Genomic DNA, 17,887 nt, shown 5'->3' on the forward strand with positions numbered 1-17,887 from the left:
GTGACCTCAGCCAAGATAAGCTTGTCCACAGGCTGAGCCAGACTAACCTTGCCTAGGCAGCATCCAGGCCACGGTTGTTAACACATGTTTTTGGTTGAAGGTGATTACTATTCTGTCCACAGATTAAGAATTCGGTTACACATTGTGCAATGAAACAATCATGAGTACAAGACTGAATCTATTTTCAGGGCTGAATGGCCTGGCTCAGGCCACAGGGAAGCAGTTTCCCTGGGGGACCCTCAGTCACAGCAATGAGGAAGAAGACTATCAGGACAACTTCATGCTTACCACATCCTACAACTTTCTCAGGTCTAGCACATTTCTATTAGGGCATGATTTAAAATGGTTTTTATTAACAGCTAAAGCTTTAGTCAGGCAGAATTGGAGCAAAAGATAAAATTTAGAAAAGGGAGAGAAATGAGGGAGATGGTGAGCATTAGTGCAGGTGTGAGGTGCAGGGAGGAGGGTGTGGGTGGAAGGAGGCCTGTGGAGATGAGCCCCGCCCCTGCTAATCACCCCGGGCTCTGAGGTCCACTGCTCCCATCTGACATGGCTTCCCACAATATAGCCACCATCATTTTATCAAAATGGAAGAGATTAAAAAAATTTTTGTATTTCTATACTGTTTCCTCAGTGACAGATAGAAAGTTCAGGAACAAATAGATCTGCTTTTGAAAAACTCCATTTCCTACCCAAAAATAAATTTTAAAAGAAAAAGGGCTAGGGGCATTAACTTTTCATTTTATATTTCACATATGCTTAAATTTTTGCTATGTCAACATAGGACATCTTCCCCTGAAAGTTTACCAGGCCTTTTAGAGAAGGTAAGGCAAGAGGCTCTTCCCTTTAGAGTGTCCCTATGAGCATGCCATGTGCTCCACGCTTGGGGGGTATGGCACCACCATTGATGTTGGCTCAATATCTATCGTCAAACCGAAGGCTTGAGAAACTGGGTAAAAGACTGTACCAAACTGTCGGAGGATTACACAGTGTTAGCATCCAGATTTTAGCTATTAAGTAAGGCTTTGGCCTTTTTTCTAACTTACATTTCACTCTGATAAACTTTTGGATATGTAAAAGCGGCAAAATTCGCCTTTATAACATTTCTTTCTTTCTGAAAATTCAAAATTCTTTAGAATGGTAATTGCTTCAAATCTGAACCTCCGCTTCCCACTCTAAAAGTACATTAACAATTTTGAACCTGGCTAGGAACCAAAACCAAGAGTAATGGTTTCTGATAATGATCTGATAAATTACCTACCATAAGCTCTTTCTGCTGGCCTTGTGAGTCACACTATGTTAGGAAAAGTTTTACTTTCTTTAACATATTATTGTAAACATATCTTTGATATATTCTTTTACATATTATAATATTTATATATTTTATTTACCTATCCTTGAAACTAAAGTTACAGAAACTATAAGACAAAAATGTTAACTCATTTTAAGTCATCGATAAAAGAATGAAGGATATGGACAAATAATGTCAACTTTATTATCCTAGGATATGCCTTAAAATATAGTCTTATCTTAAAAAGTACTGGACAAATAATGTCACTTTATTATCTAGGATGTGCCTTAAAATATAGCCTTATCTTAAAAAGTATTGGACCAATAATGTTAACTTTATTATCTAGGATCTGCCTTAAAATACAGTCTTATCTTCAAAAAGAAAGGCACCCCCCTCCCCCCATTGCTCTGGCTGATCATCTAAATTGAGAATTAGGATGTTGCTGGAGGAGCTACTGAACTTATAATAAATTTGAGAATAAACAACGCACAGACAGTCCTGACTTATAAAGGTTTAACTTACGGTATTTGGACTTAAAGTTGGTGCAGAAGCTATATGCATTCAACAGAAACTGTACTTCACAGTTTTTATTTTGATCTTTTCTCAGGCAAGTGATACGAAGTACAGAAACTCTCTCCTGACGCTGGGCTGCAGCCGTGGGCCGAGGCTCCAGCCACGCAATCACCAGGGTAAACAGCTGAGACTCTACAGTGTACGGCGCTGCCGGCACATTTTAGACGTTACGTTTTGTGCTTTTTGCATCCCATCTACAAAATGGCCATCTGTGTCTTTTGCTTCTGGTGAGAAAGAAGAGAGAGGCAATTACTCTTGAGATGAAACTCAGGAGAATGGCCCAGTGGTAAGCTATTGTGTTTTGAGCATGTCTAAGGTGGGCGAGGCTGAGCTATGATGTTTGGTAGGTTAGGTGTATTTAAGGTAAGGATCTGTGGAAATAGTTCACAAAGCTACAAATCAGTGACAGATAAATTTAATCGAACGGAACAAAATATTGATATTCACTGTTGTCCACAGGAAGTATCTTAACAATCAGGTGCACAGGGTATCCTGGTAAACTCACTGCTCCACTCTTCCTGCCACTTCTCCCCACCGGTCCCCACTCTGTCCTGCACAATCGCTCCCACGCGCAGCTGACCATTGTGTCCTCTTGGTCAAGATTCACCATAGCTTTCTACTCCCAGAGACTCAGGTCTATGTTCCTAACTCTGCATTTCCTGAAGTCCCCTAGGGTTATAGACCACCTGCAGATCCTGGAATCCCCCCGTGTCCGTGTCAGAGCACGCCTGCCACTCTTTCCGGGCACAGTGCTCAACCACTGCATTGACTGATGAAGTCCTTTCTCTGTTTGGCCCAACATCCCCTGATTCTTGAAGACTTTTTGACCACACTGGCTAAGTTCATCACCCTCTCCCCAGCCTTTCCTTCCCAACTACCCTAAGATATGACACTAGGGTTTATTGTATGGGTGCCATTTTCTTGCAGTAGATTCTGAGTTTCTGAAAGGCTGGGACTTCCATATTTACCTCTGCCTCTCTGGGCACACAGCAGGGACTCAGCAAATCCTTACAAATAGGCTGTTGAAAGGCAGGCACAGCACACAAAGAAATTTCTTTAATTTAAATAAATTCTGGGCTTTGTTTGAAAAATGAAGAATGTAAATACCTCACATATTGAAATCTAGAACCTTCCATCATGCTATAAACATTTGCGACTGTTTTGGTGTGTTGCCAACATTGGTTCTAAGTAGGTAGCAAATAACAGCAGAAATTTATTGAAACCTTTCATTTACTGAGACTTAATTCGATAAATTAATTGTAGCCCCTTACCAGGGCTGTTTTCTTCCTCTCTTTTTCCACCCTGCTTATCAATGTGGAATAATTCATAAGCACATTCAAATAAGAGAAGATAAATTATATTTCTTTCTGTAGAAGGGCAGAAATTAAATTCAGGGGGAAGTGAAATATTCACCATACACTGATGAGTTTGGCCTTGTTGCTCAAAGTGGGAAAACCCTAACTCTGGTTGCATCCACACTAAGGAAAGTCAGTGTGGTTATAGGAAACTCTTATCTAAATCAGATATCCTCATTTTTTGCTCCCAATGATGTGGTCACTCCTGGCCAGTAGCAGAAGCAGCACCTGTGTGCATGAACAGAGATGAATGGACAGGCATCCCATTCTAACCTCTTTGCTCTAGTCACATCCCAGACCCTAAGCTCAGCCAGATGAGCTACGAAAGGGATCTGTGAACCCACATTGGTCTAGCTCACCATATGAGTTTTCATCGAATAATGTAGAATGTATGCTCAAATTGGCGGTGTCCTACATCCTTATCTCAACCACCATGAATATTTAATTATGTTGCTATATTATTCAGGGAGAATTTTACTTGATGGCGCTAACCAGGTCTTTGCTGACTGTGCTTCTGCAATTGATTCTGAGGCACTCCCGTGATCTTCGTTAGGAATGACAACAGTCTACAAGTCAGGAATGCTCTGAAGGAAAAGATTACTTGAATAGTTGCAAATAACTGAAATCAGGTATAAAGGGTCAAAAGTGCCTGCAGTTTTAGCTTGGGGAGAGTTTCATTTCTTACGCTGCCACAGGATGTTTCAGGATGATAATAGACTTTAAGAAGTTATAAAATAGATGGCTCAACAGGGGGGTTTGGAGAGCTGTACATTTGGCTTTTGATGGAGCCTATCCAGAGAAACCGTGTCCAAAGATCATTATTTTGTGACCTTGAGGGAAAGCAAACTCGCCGGAGGATTTCCTATTCCTGCCCATGAATGCATGTCGATGTTTATGGAGGCAGACTCTCTTTATCTCCCTCTATGCATGCACATTTCACACAAGCACACACGCCCCTCTTCAACACTGGAGGCCGAGAGCACTGCTATAAATATTCATGAGGTAATTATTATTAATGTCACCAAGGTGATTTTGTTCCTTCTCAACAGAGACGGGTTTTTGCACCTAGAAACCAGTCAACTGTAGGAGAAATGGCAGCTTTGCGCCAGCCCAACAAAAGCAATCCTGCACGTTTTACTTTTGAAATATAGATTATTTGAGTAGATATTTTAAGTTATGTTTTGCCCTGCCCCATCATAAATCTTATCCAGTAGAGAATTCCAACTCTGGTGCACAATGCAACATCCTTGGGAGCACAGTTTGTAGAGTTTGGAAGAACTTGATTATTACATTCTTTACTAAGAGCAAAAATTAAGCAAAACATAAGGATGATTCAAAGATACCTCAAGAGATTTCTGGGAAATGATTTTTATAAAAATGCATTGGGAGAAAATTACAACACATTTACTACTTTTATTATTGAAACTATTCATACAATAGGCCTTATAAGATAGCTATTGTAAGAATTATAGGTTCTTGCAATCACAAAGAAAATTTTAAAAAAAGCTACTGGCAACAATTAACTAGATCCCTATGTATATAGGTCATGGACTCGCCCCCAACCACCAGCTGACCTGCCTGGTTATCCTATGTGCATGATATGCCATAACATGGGAAATTACTGGAAAGTACTATTTTCCATTAGAGAAAATGAACTATTTTGGTTGAAATGAAAATGTTTTGTTTTTTTGACCAAGACCTCATAAAACATGATAAATAAGTTGAATACTGGTATAGGTACAGGACAGCGGGAGATGCCTACACCTCATCAGCACCTCACTAGAAATGTTTTCACTAACTTCTCGTACTCAATGGCCATGTCAGCAGTCATCCTTTCAGACACTCTGATCTTGAGTAAAACAGCAGTTAAAGTTACAGGAAGCGGGAACACGTATGATGGCAGCAGGAGGCGGCAGTGACAGGGGACTCACCTTAGGCATCCTGTGGCATTTCGCAGCACCTGTGAGGAATGCAGCTGTATTTTCCGGTCGTCCTGAAGGGGTGAATTTTCCCAGCCCGAGTGGGGGATGATCACGGCATTGGTCAACACTGCCAGGGTGTCCTGGATGATTGGCATTTTGAGAGCATCACAAGACGAGAGATTCCAAAGGACTCCTGCAAGATAGACACAAACAGAGCTTTTGGATGGTCACTGTTTTCTCTCATCTCAAAACGGTTTTCCTTAATCAGGTTAACAGCATGAGCAGAGGGATTAAGGTAGTGTGTCCTAGAGTGCACCTTTAATTTTAGAACATCTATGTAAACCCATTAAAAGAGTGCTGTGGCCCGGCCAGTGTGGCTCCGTGGTTGAGCGTTGACCTATGAACCAGGAGGTCGTGGTTCAATTCCTGGTCAGGGCACATACCAGGTTGCGAGCTTGATCCCCAGTGTGGGGCATGCAGGAGTCTATCTCTCTCTCCCTCTCCTTTCCTCTCTGAAATCAATAAAAAATATTTTTCAAAAAAAAGAGTGCTGTGACTATCTGACAAGTGGGTAGAGAAACTGTGACATGATTAACTTTGTTCCATCAGGGAGGCTAAAAGGTTGAGAGATTTGATTGACTTGAGGATACCAATCAGGCTTCCATTTCACTATTAATACAATGGACCCAAGTACCCAAATTCTAACCAAGACCAAAGAGCAGTGAAAGTTGTCTGAATCAGACTACCAGGGTATGTTAGTCTTCTCCAAGACCTCTGTATGCACGTGTGGTCTGTCTGATTCACTTAGTGTCCACGGAGAACCAACCACCATTGCATGACCTTATGAGAATCCAGCATCAGGTCTGATGACGAAAGGCTTTACAAGAAATCTAAATTTCCTGTCACTTGTGACAGTTTTGTCAGCTTTTCCCTGAAAGCAATGCTTAAGGAGGAGCTACAGATTGTTCTTTCTTATATAGCAACAAAGAGAGCTGTAGGCCATGTCTTCCAAGGACAGAGTATTACAGTTATAATGCAGGCCGAGCAAAATAAAACATTTTTAGAACAGAGGAAATATTTCCGGTTTCTACATATTTTAAAAAGAGACTTTAAAATGGCATTAATCTTAGAAAGGCCATAAGTACTGAATATACATATAATAATATCACTTGAAAATGATTTTAAAACAATTATTCTTTTTGTTGTTCAAACAGTATACATAGAGGGAAAAGAAACTGAAAGTGCTACTCCATGTTACTATAAAAAAGATTGCATTCTCTCTCAAGACTAACATAAATAGACATCATCATTGCAGATATTGGGGAAAAACAGCACAGTTGTCTTGAGAAACACATCTTCGAACTTACTTGTTTAAAAGGTTTTCAATAATTTTAAACATGCGATTGTATTTTTTTCTACTCCTAACAAACAGACCACATTTACTTCTGAAATTTGCTTTGCTAGTTTCTTGCATTGCGCATATTGACCTATCAAAGCATATTAACACTAATCTGAAAGTCAATAGTGTTAGATTGTTAATAACTAACGTAGCTAACAGTTTTCAATTAATTCTATAAACATGTGACTTTAGAGACAAACTCTTCCCACTACCTCTCAAAGTAACCTGTGCTGGGGATTTTATTAAAGTAAATGAAAGGGAAACAAAATGTTGCCTTGTATGTACAAATCAATCCTTCAGTACAGGGGGCTGGCTTGAGGGCAATTCCTGCCTGCCTGTTCTTTGTAAATGAAGTTTTATTAGAACACAGTCATGCTTGTTCATTTACAAATTGTCTGTGGCTGCTTTTTTTCCTATAAGGGAAGAGTTGGGTTTTAGGTACAGAGACTGCAGGACTCACAAAGCCTAAATAACTTACCATGATAGAAAGATTTTTACCTTGATAGAAAGATTTGCCCACTTCTGCGTTAGCATCAATATTTTCTCTACCTTTCTGAGTTGCATGTTTGCATTGCTAAGATCCTAAATTGAGTATGCAAAAAATATTCAATGGTACACAGAAGGTGCTTAAAAATATATTTGGATTTGGGCTGATTTGAAATATTATCATATATATTTATTTTGTTTTAAATACTATATGAACCTGTTTCTTTATTCATCCCATTGAGAAATGTTTTATGAAATTTTGGGTAATCAAAATGATTATCTTTGTTCATTTGCAGTTTCACAAAAATGTTCTTTTTTTAAGTAATTAGTTTTTCATTTTTAAACAAGCACGTTAAAATGAAAGTAATATCTACCCTAGAATTAGAGGATAACTTTGTAAAATATCACATTAAAGAGTTTGCGACTGTTCTTCTAAGTATACAATGCAAGCATACAGAAAAAAAACAGAAGTTTCTTTCATTCCAAAGTCCTGATCTGAAAATATAAATACATGAAAATTGAGGTTTGCAAATGTTTTAAATTATGGTTGATATGCTGTGCTAAAAAAAACATACTCCCTCTAAAAACTAAATAGTAAAAGGGAGACTTTTATAATTTTACATGCATGAAATTTAAAGGATTGTAAAGGGATTTTATGATAATAAAGCAATTTTTACTATTTCCTAACCATCAGAAAAGAGGTCAGAAGAGGGGAAAAGAAAAAGAAATATGTGAAGGCCTAATATCTCATAGGCAAAAAGTTGGAAAAGAAGATGGGATCCAAGGTAATTCTTTATTGGGCTTTTCTCTCCTTTCCTTTCTCATTAATTCATTAATTAGAGTAACCTAATTCAGAATCATGCATAGACAGATGTTTCCTAGTTCACATTCATTCCACCTTCCAGGCTGGCTCCATCTGTGCTTCACATCCCAATGAACTTATCAGAATGCCTGACCCAAATCTCCAAACTTTCCAGCTTCGTTTCTATCTGCAGCCCACAGCACTTCCTGAACTTATGAGAACTACAGGTGGATCTCTGATCACCGACAGCTTTACCACCTCTGTTTGGACGAGGACTTGGCAAAGTGGATGAAATGTGGCAGACTTTCTTTTGGGGGGAGTTCAGCAAACTAGCTGCAGGGGGCCCTCAATACTTAGAATTTTGATTAGATTATGCAGGCACCAGAAATAAGCTTGAGTGTAGAATCAGCAGCCTCAGGGGACATTTGAGATAATGGGCAACATGTCTGGCAGGAGTCAAAGGTGGGAAACAAACAGACACACACACACACACACACACACACACACACACACACACACACACCATTAGTATTGGCCAGAGAACGATTAGTGGACAAAAATGAACATATTTAGACATTCTTTGTGAACACATGAGAAACAGGTGTTTTGCTCAAACTTGTCTTCACTCCTTTCTCTTTCTTCTGTGTTGGTTTAAATGCCCAAACATTTCCGACATTCCTTTCAAATGGTGGAGCCCAATCCTTCTCCCTATGAGTAATTCACTCTGACCAACAGAATATGGTGGAGGTGACCGGGAGTGACTTCTGAGATTAGGTCATAGATTAGGTCATGGCATCCTCTAAGCTGTCGCAAATGGCTTGAGGGGCAGCCTGTTTCCTGTGTGAGAACCCCAAAGCATCACAATGGATGGGCCCAAGTGGAGAAGAACTGAGGCCTCCAGCCAGCAGCCACATTGAGGGATGGATCCTCCAGCCCAGACCAGCCTTCAGCTGATGGCAGCTTCATGAGGGGCCTGACCAAGAACCAGCCAAATCTGCTGCTCCTGGACTCCTGACACTCAGCCTGTATGCGGTTAATGTTTGCTGTTTTAAGCTGCTACAACTTGGGGTAATTTGTTATGCAGCAACAGTAGTTAATGTCCCTTCCCTTCCCTCTCATCCTCCCACTCTCCTTTTTCCTTTCTCCTGCCCTCTCTGTTCCCTTTGTCTATGGGGCTCATTCTTCCCCATACAACACATTCATCCCCTAGTTTCTCCTCATTCTAACTTAGATCCACCTCTTCCCTCATTCCTTGCAAGTCCCCTATCCTCTTATTGAAGTCTATCCTGAGAGTATAGAAGACACAGGAAGGAGGATCCAGCTCAACTTTGTAACTACATTTAAAATGAATTTTAACTTAGATTGCAAGTGATATTTAACTTTTAAAAATGTGTCCTCTTTATGTTTGAAATTTATAAGTGGCTGAACACTTTCTTTAAGTTGGAATAATCCTGTATTAGTTTCACACTGCTGCTGTAACAACATTCCACAAATGTAGTGGCTCAAAACAACACAGATTTATTATCTTAGCTTTCCAGACGTCTGAGTCTCCAATGGATCCTAGGACTGTGCTCCTCTGGAGACGCTAAGGGAGGGTGCCCTTGTCTTTTTAGGCTTCTAAAGGCTGCCTGGGTTCCTTGGCTTGAGGCTGGCGTCACTTTCACCTCAGCATCCACATCACTTCTCCTTCTCTGACTCTGATCCTATTATGACACTGTGGTGACTTGAGCCCACCTGGATAACCAGGAGAATCTCCCCATCTCCAGATCCTTCACTGTGCAAAGTCCCTTTTGCTATGTAAGAAAACATTCACAAAATCTGAGAATTAGGACATCCTTCGGGGACCATTATTTAGTGTACCACACATCCCCTTAAAGCAGCGGTTCTCAACCTGTGGGTCGCGACCCCTTTGGGGGTCGAACGACCCTTTCACAGGGGTCGCCTAAGACCATCGGAAAACACATATATAATTACATATTGTTTTTGTGATTAATCACTATGCTTTAATTATGTTCAATTTGTAACAATGAAATTGGGGGTCACCACAACATGAGGAACTGTATTAAAGGGTCGTGGCATTAGGAAGGTTGAGAACCACTGCCTTAAAGCATTCTGTTATGCTTAAAATAAACCTCTAATTGTAGCTTCATGATCAGGACTTTCCCTAAATTTATCTTCAGTCAGATCCTTTCATTCACCCATTTGCATTGCATGCGTATTAAGGACCTGCTGCTGTGTGCCAGGCTCTGTTGGATCCATTGGGCACATTAGTGAATGCCATCAAGGCCTTTTATTACTGCAACTCCAGTCCCCGTGCTCTGGCCATCATGGCCCTACTTCTCTTTGAGCACACAGGCTCGTTTGTCAGGCAGATCTCTTGGACTTCCTGCTCTCTGTCTGGACTATTCTTCTCCAGGACTTTCCAAGGTTGATCCTGGCATCTTTAAATGTGCCAAACTCAGACAGACTTTTCTGGATCAGTCTAAACTACCTTCCCAGACACTTGCTATCAGATATCCTATTTTAATTTTCAGCAGAGACCTCAGCATGAATGCCTACTTCCTCTGCTTTTTCATTCTTCGACTTTCTGTCATTTGCTCGCTCATTGTTCTTCCTCACAAGGTCCCAGCCATGAAATGAAAGCAAGGACCCTGTCCGAGTGCTCACAGCATACAGAACACAAGCAGCACATAGAACATGCTCTGACACACACTAGATGCTCACCGAATAGATGGCAAATAAATAAGAATTAGTAAATGGATAACACGACCCTTACAGGATGGCATGTGCTCCTAGCATCAAACATTCTTTAAGTATCATAGTGCTGGCAAAGCAAAGTGACAAATAGCAAAACATAGTGCTAGCAAAACAAAGTGAAAGAATAAAATACAGATGCAAGCTGTAATGTTACAAATAATAAATCCAAATGAGAATACAAAAGTGTCATTTCAGGGGAATATAACCTTTGACTCTACAGAACTACATTTAGCTAGTAGAAAAGAATTTACATCACTAAAAAACATGAATCAGTTCAGCATTAGAAGGCTTATCTCCAGTGCTTCATTTGAGTAATTGTCTTATATTAACTCTCTCATAATTCAAATTAGCCAAAGCAATACAAAAAATTCAATTCGTAGAAAAACTGTGGAGTAAATTGAATTCACAGTGGTATTCAGCAGCCATAGCAAGCTACCCCATTTATTCTTATCTGAAAGTAACATAGCAATATTTTAGCATTTTGGTTGATGATCACTAACAAATTTTAATTTGCCCGATGAAAATATGCTAAATTTTTCCAGATTATAATCTGTAATAAAATTGTTTTTATTGCATCTTTCCCTAAATTATATGTATTCAATAGCTTTCCTTTATCAGTATAAAATTATTACTGTTTCCAAATATAATTTTGACAGTAGGCTTAGTTGAGAAGACATTTAAATAACTATTTCAAATATAGTTTATTATTATTTCAGGCACAAGATGGCTCTTTTTCTTGAGATTATCCATATTCATGAGCAGTAATTGGTTTATTAAAATTTCTTTAATAAAATCTTAATTACTTTCATAGGCTTCTTTACTTTGTTTTAATAGAGGGTGATTGTGGGGTTTTCCCTAAAAGAGATGTAGGCTATCATGAAAAAAAGAAACTGAGATTGACAAAAGGAAGTATTTTAATAATTGCAAGCCTTAAATCATGATAAAATCAAATACTGCCTGTGGCTATGCAAGACTTTCCTATGACCCCCTCAGTTGCTATTAATCTTTAGACCTAAAATTAAATCCCTGAACATGGTAAAGCTAAAACCAAAAGAAAAGTTGGGCTGAATTAATTTTAAATGAATGCTTCAAACTTTTTTAAATTAATTAAAAATCAACTTAATGGATATATGAAGATTTATTTTAAACAAATATATCATTTATTTTATTCTGACAGTGGAAATTTGTGCACCTGGGGAAGGGAGAGAAGAAGAAGAATGGGGACAAACAAGTTTATTTTTTTTTTAAGTCAAGGTTAGCCCTGGTTGGGGTGGGAATGGAATGGGACTTGGGGGATCCATCACTACCTTCCCCATCTATACCCATCACACCTTAAGTCATGGGTGGGTAGAGGGTGGCTGATCAAAATCTGGGGGCCCATGACATCCTGAACTCATGCAAAGTGTATGTGTGTGGATGTGCAGTGTATGCATGCATGTACATGTGTTTCTGAGCATGTATGTAAGCACTAGCCTATGTGCAAGTGTATTCACGGGTGCATGTGCATATGTGTACTGTGTGCACACACATGTGTGCATCTGTGTTTACGTGTGTGTGGGCATGTGTATACTTGAGTACCTCACATAAATACTCCCAACTTGTCCCTTGAGAAGTCATGACCCTCAAAGTGCGACTGTAAATTAGGATTGTTTTGTGAAAACTTCAAAAAGATTCAGAACCACACTGATTTAATGTTTTTAAAATAAAACTGTCATTTATTTAAAAGTAAAAGTGATCTTGATTTGATGCTAAAGTTTACCAAAATGTTGATAAACGTTGAGAACACCTGTTCTCTCTCCATAGCCATGTGGGCCATGTGGGCCCCACACCACGGACTGCAGCTGGGAAAACAAGCTAAGCTATCCAGATGCTGGACTGGACTGGACTTTAATATGGAGCAGAAACTATGGGCAATGACCCTGCTGAGGACAATATTGGACTTCTTCCATTGCAGCATAGACTGAGCTGGGACTTAGAGGGAAACTCCCTTAATTTTACATAATCAATAAAGCTTTCCACATAACACCACCCCCTATGGGGGCTCATGAAATTCTTTTCCTCATGGCACCCCAAGAACTCTGCTTCCACTAATTAATAGAATGATGAATATTGTGACAGAGCCTTAATGGATTTTGTCAATAGAATATCAGTATCTCTAGCATGTATGGGGGGAAAATAAATTCTATGTTAAAATTTGAAGCTTTGTCTTACTTTTGTAAACCTTCCCTCAAGAGCAATTCATTCTTTGACAATAACCGATCCCACCACCCAATTTAAAATAAATCTAAATTAAGACTTCTATTAAAAATTAAAAAATGGGTAGTTGAGATGCTGCCCTGTTCCACAGCCAAAACTGATCCCACAGCACTCTGACACACAAGTTTTGGCAGAGACATCATACATCAGAAGTTTAGACCTCGCTGGTACAGACTAGTATAAGCAAGAGGCTCATCTTCGCTTACATTTTTGATTAGTACTTCAAAAAAGTATCTTCACTGCTGTTTTCAGGGCTTGAGTGAATTTAATTTAAAGTTGGATAATTTTATAGAAAAAAGATGATGACTAAACTTTTCTTTTGAAGAACGAATCAAAACTCAAGTGTGTCTCTTATCTCTGTCTCATTCCAAGTTAGAGTCTGCAGATTCTAGTTTCATTAGATTTCTTCTTTCAAATGCTTACAATCCAGGCTGTCAGGCCGGATTCCAGTTATGAGAAACAAGGCTTGTCTCAATTGGGATAAGGCAACGGAGTTCCTATCTAAGAGGGGGAAGCTCGTGCTACAGCAATTTTTAGAAAAGTAAATTGTATTAAAAATCAATTTGCATGTGAAGGGTACCAGAATATGCCATCCCCAAATATACCTCTTTGGTTTATGAATAATTCTGAGCTAAAGGCCATGAGCATCAACAAAGGAAGGAAAAGCTCTAAAAACAGGGCATGAACTGTCCTTTTATAAAGGAAATTTACATTAAACATTTTTTATTGATTACTTTGAGAGAGAGAGGAAGAGGGAGAGAAACATCAACTTGTTGTTCTGCTTATTTATGCATTTGTTGACGCGTGTATGTGCCCACAGTCTCTCTGTATCAGACCAGTGCTCAACCAACTGAGCTACTTGGAAGGTGTCTCTCTCTCTCCCGACTTAAATCTAAATAACAAACCTTACTAATCAATCCTTGCTTATCATACTTCTCCAGTCACCTTCCATAACTTGCCTCAGGTGGTATGCAAGCCCAAATCCAGCCACCTCTTTGGGGTCCTCTTCACTGGGTGTTCCATGTATGTGAACAATGCTCGTATGAATAAACTTCTGTTTGTTTTTCTAGTCATCATTTGTCTCTTGCCTGTCTAAATAGCAGAAGCCCAGCTGGAGAACCTAAGATGGGAAGAGGAATACATTTTTTCCTCCCCTCCTGAGATGTCAATGTCTGATAGCAACCATCTTTGAAAGTCATGGGTTCGTGTTTGATCACAGCATATTATAAATGAATCATAGAATACTGTATTTCTCAAGTCCCCAGGGATCAACAGTCAGGAATATAAAGTTGGGTTTGCTTGCAACTATACCTTCGTTCAATGACCTTGGTTATTCCAGAACCTTGAAAAAAAAATGTCACCAAAGCATCAGGTTGAGTTTTATAACATCTGGAAATTCTTCCTAAAAGTGACTGCAGTTAAAGATTATGTCCTTTTATTTGACAACTGACATGTTCTCATATGTGCTAACAAAAATGAAAGCTTACTTATACTTTGGTTGTGTTTCTCAGTAGTTCTGTGCTTTCCAAATTATATGTATTAAATAAAGTAACTAAGTTTGTACTTTTCATAAATGATGGGCAGGAAGAGAGAGAGGAGAGGAGAGGGGAGGGGAGGGGAGGGGGGAGGGGGGGAGGGAAGGGAGGGGAGGGAAGGGAAGGGAAGAGAAAGAAGAGAAGAGAAGAGAAGAGAAGAGAAGAGAAGAGAAGAGAAGAGGAGGGGAGGGGAGGGGAGGGGAGGGGAGGGGAGGGGAGGGGAGGGGAGGGGAGGGGGGAGGGGGGGAGGGAAGGGAGGGGAGGGAAGGGAAGGGAAGAGAAAGAAGAGAAGAGAAGAGAAGAGAAGAGAAGAGAAGAGAAGAGAAGAGGAGGGGAGGGGAGGGGAGGGGAGGGGAGGGGAGATTCACTTCCGATTATCTGATTTAAACAAAAAAGCATGGGAGGAAAAAACCACCATAGTTTCTGGCCCTGGGTTAAATGATACTGGGACAGATTAATCTAACTGTTTGCTCCAGCAAACACCTGCCTCTGAAGTTCAGACTGTGAATAAATTAGTTCGTCTACCAAAAGTAAGTTTGCTCATCAGAACACATGCCAAGACGCCTGCCTCACTGTACCATGGGTCCACAGCTAGCATGTTATAAACTCTGCCCCATCCCGATTGTTTCCTACATTGCAATACCCACCTTAAAATCACCCAGCCAGGGACCCATGGCCTTATAAATAACCCTGCCTAATTTTCAACACTGTCACCATTGCCTCTTTCCAGGGAGCATTCTCCCATACTTCAGTAAGTAATAAACCTATCTAGATCAACAGGTTTTTCTGGTGGCCTTTGAGGGAGCTGGTAGTTAACCAACCATGGGAATTACTAAAAATCAGTCAATAGCTAACTTCATTTGTGGTAAACACAGAGCCTGGCAAACGCCTGAATCTGCAGAGCATCCATTAACCATGATAACTTCATGTGAGCAATAATGGTTATTAAGCTGTGTGCAGCTCTAGTAAGTACTATAATCCAGAAGTTACACAGCCCGCACACTTCTCATAGTAAACTCTCTGGATGGGCCTAAGGTGAGGGGCCTGCTGTGTAACCCCTGTGAAGATAGGGAAGGCTATCACCTTGGGGATTTCTTTCTCAGACTGTTGGTAGCAGATCCTCCTTATCCTTCTTATGGGAGTCAACATCAGGATTCAAACTGAATTTGTGGGAGTATCGCTAATAGAACCCTTGAAAAGAAGAGCTGGGGACACTTTTACATACCAGGGCCATTTTAAAGTGTACCCTTGGTCCCTGTAGCTCTCAAAGAAAAGCAGCCTTTATGAAGACATGGCGACAGAGTGAAGAGTGACAGCTAGAAATCAGAGACTGAGGTTCTAACTCAGCTCTCATCTAGTCAAGATTGAAAAAGGGTGCTGACTAAATTGATGAATAATCAAACAAATAAAATTGTTGGGTCAAGGATCTCAAATTTCTACGGGGTGCCCAAAATAAGATCACATTGGGGAAAAAACAAACAACAAAGAAACCTCAGCCCAACTTATCTAACATTTCTGCATTCGTGTACATTGGGATCTCTGCTAACTACCTTGCAAGCATTAACTCATGTAAACCTTCCACCACTTCCATTCTACAGATGACAAAACTGAGGCACAGAGAACTGAGCCACTTGTGCAATGGCATTTCATGTGCAGGTGAAAATGAAGGTCAGACAAGAGTTTGACCACGACGCATATGAACAATCAGACAAATGTCAGGCACATAAACTTGCTACTTAAAATTAGAGAGAGCTGATGGGCTGGCAGTGCTTAGAAGCAGCATAGATGAATACAGAATGTTCTGCTTTTCATCTTTTGCCAGTTTCTCTTTAGCCTCAGGTCAGGTAGCTTGAGACATTTCAAGAACTCATTTGAGTTAATAGAACAAAGAACATTCTGAGTTAATAGAACAAAGTTTTGAAACAACTTTTACAAATACATTTTTCTTGCAAACACTTAATTCTGCTGACCTCTATTAAAAAATAAATATCACATGATCTCACTCATTTATGGAATATAATGAACAACATAAACTGATGAACAAAAACAGATCCAGAGACAGAGAAGCATCGATCAGACCGTCACACCTCAGAGGGAAGGTAGGGTAGGAGAGATCAACCAAAGGACTTGAATACATGCATATAAGCCTAACCAATGGACACAGACAACAGGAGGGTGAGGGCATGAGTGGGGGGTGAGTCTGGGGGGTATTGGGGGGATAAGGACACATATGTAATACCTTAATCAATAAAGAAATAAAAAAATATATATACAGCTATGCCCAGCCAGCATGGCTCAGTTGCTGAGTGTCGACCTATGAACCAGAAGGTCACAGTTCAATTCACAGTCAGGGCATATTCCTGGGTTATGGGCTCGATCATCAGTTTGAGGAGCGCAGGAGGCAGCCAATTAATGATTCTCTCACAATCTTGATGTTTCTATCTCTCTCTCTCTCTCTCCTTTCCTTTCTGAAATCAATAAAAATATTAAAAAATATACAGCTATCATTTTCCATTGAAAATACTGGACAAAAACCAGATTGACATGCAGGGTAATTTAAAAATGAAATTCTTCATCTAGCTACCACATTAATTTTAAAACTAGGTCTTATTTTCAGTTAAATCAAAATTGTCTGATTCTGTTGCTCCACTATAGTAATACCAATGGTGATCATAACCCTCATTTATTGAGCCATCATCATGTCACATGCACTGTCTTATTAAATCCTTACCCCAACCCTAGGAGAGAGGCGCTGCTATTGATTTCATTTTACAGATTCATAACTAAAGATTTAGTGAGGTTGCAAAATCTCTCAAGGACTGGTAACAAATAAGAGACACAGCTGGGATATAAATACAGGTTCTCACACTCCACATTATCTTGTCTCTCAGAGACACTCTATTCAGAGGTTATTTTTCATGGAAAATATGATGATAGTGGATAAGAACAGGAAGACTCAACTATAATCTCTGCTGATCATTCTCAAATTGATATTTCTGAGTTTCATTTCCCTAACAACTCCAAATTTGTACATTTGTTTTGCATATTTTCCTCCAAACATATTTTCTTCCCACTCATATTCCCTAAGCTAATCTGCTACCCAAATCAGAGATTTAGGGAAACTTTCCTTTCCTTGTGCCACTTTTACAGTTTTCATTTTTCAGCAGAGATTTTGTGAGTGCCTATGAAAACAAAGTATTGCTAGGCGCTCTGGGTAATATGTAGTGAATTAAAAAGAATCTACTAGGGGAGGTATAACATGTGTTTGTATGATGAAAGATAACACTTACACTATAGCGTTGTCTATGACAGAATCCATTAACAGATGATGTGCCATGACATTCAGTAACAAAAGATCACCAAGGGAGGGGATCACAGAAGGCTATATGGGAGAAGGGTCTTTGGCTGACCCCTGAGGGATGAGAAGAATTAGTCAGGGCATGGGACTGAGGCACCAAGGCATCTAGAGAGAGCAAAGGCTTGCAGATATGAATAGGCAACAGGTGATAGT

At 39.8% G+C, this 17,887-nt stretch overlaps 1 protein-coding gene across 3 annotated transcripts in view; it reads right to left on the reverse strand.

The window, feature by feature from the left end:
• CTNND2 (catenin delta 2) overlaps positions 1-17,887 on the reverse strand; it is a 784,675-nt gene that overhangs the window by 143,613 nt on the left and 623,175 nt on the right. For all 3 annotated transcript variants that reach the window (XM_081089970.1, XM_081089969.1, XM_081089968.1), the window contains one exon: positions 5,151-5,334. In XM_081089970.1, the coding sequence (XP_080946096.1) occupies positions 5,151-5,334 (184 nt within the window). The remainder of the gene's footprint in view (positions 1-5,150; positions 5,335-17,887) is intronic.

This window comes from Myotis nattereri (genome assembly GCF_964212035.1).
Source record: "Myotis nattereri genome assembly, chromosome: 4".
Lineage (NCBI taxonomy): Eukaryota > Metazoa > Chordata > Mammalia > Chiroptera > Vespertilionidae > Myotis > Myotis nattereri.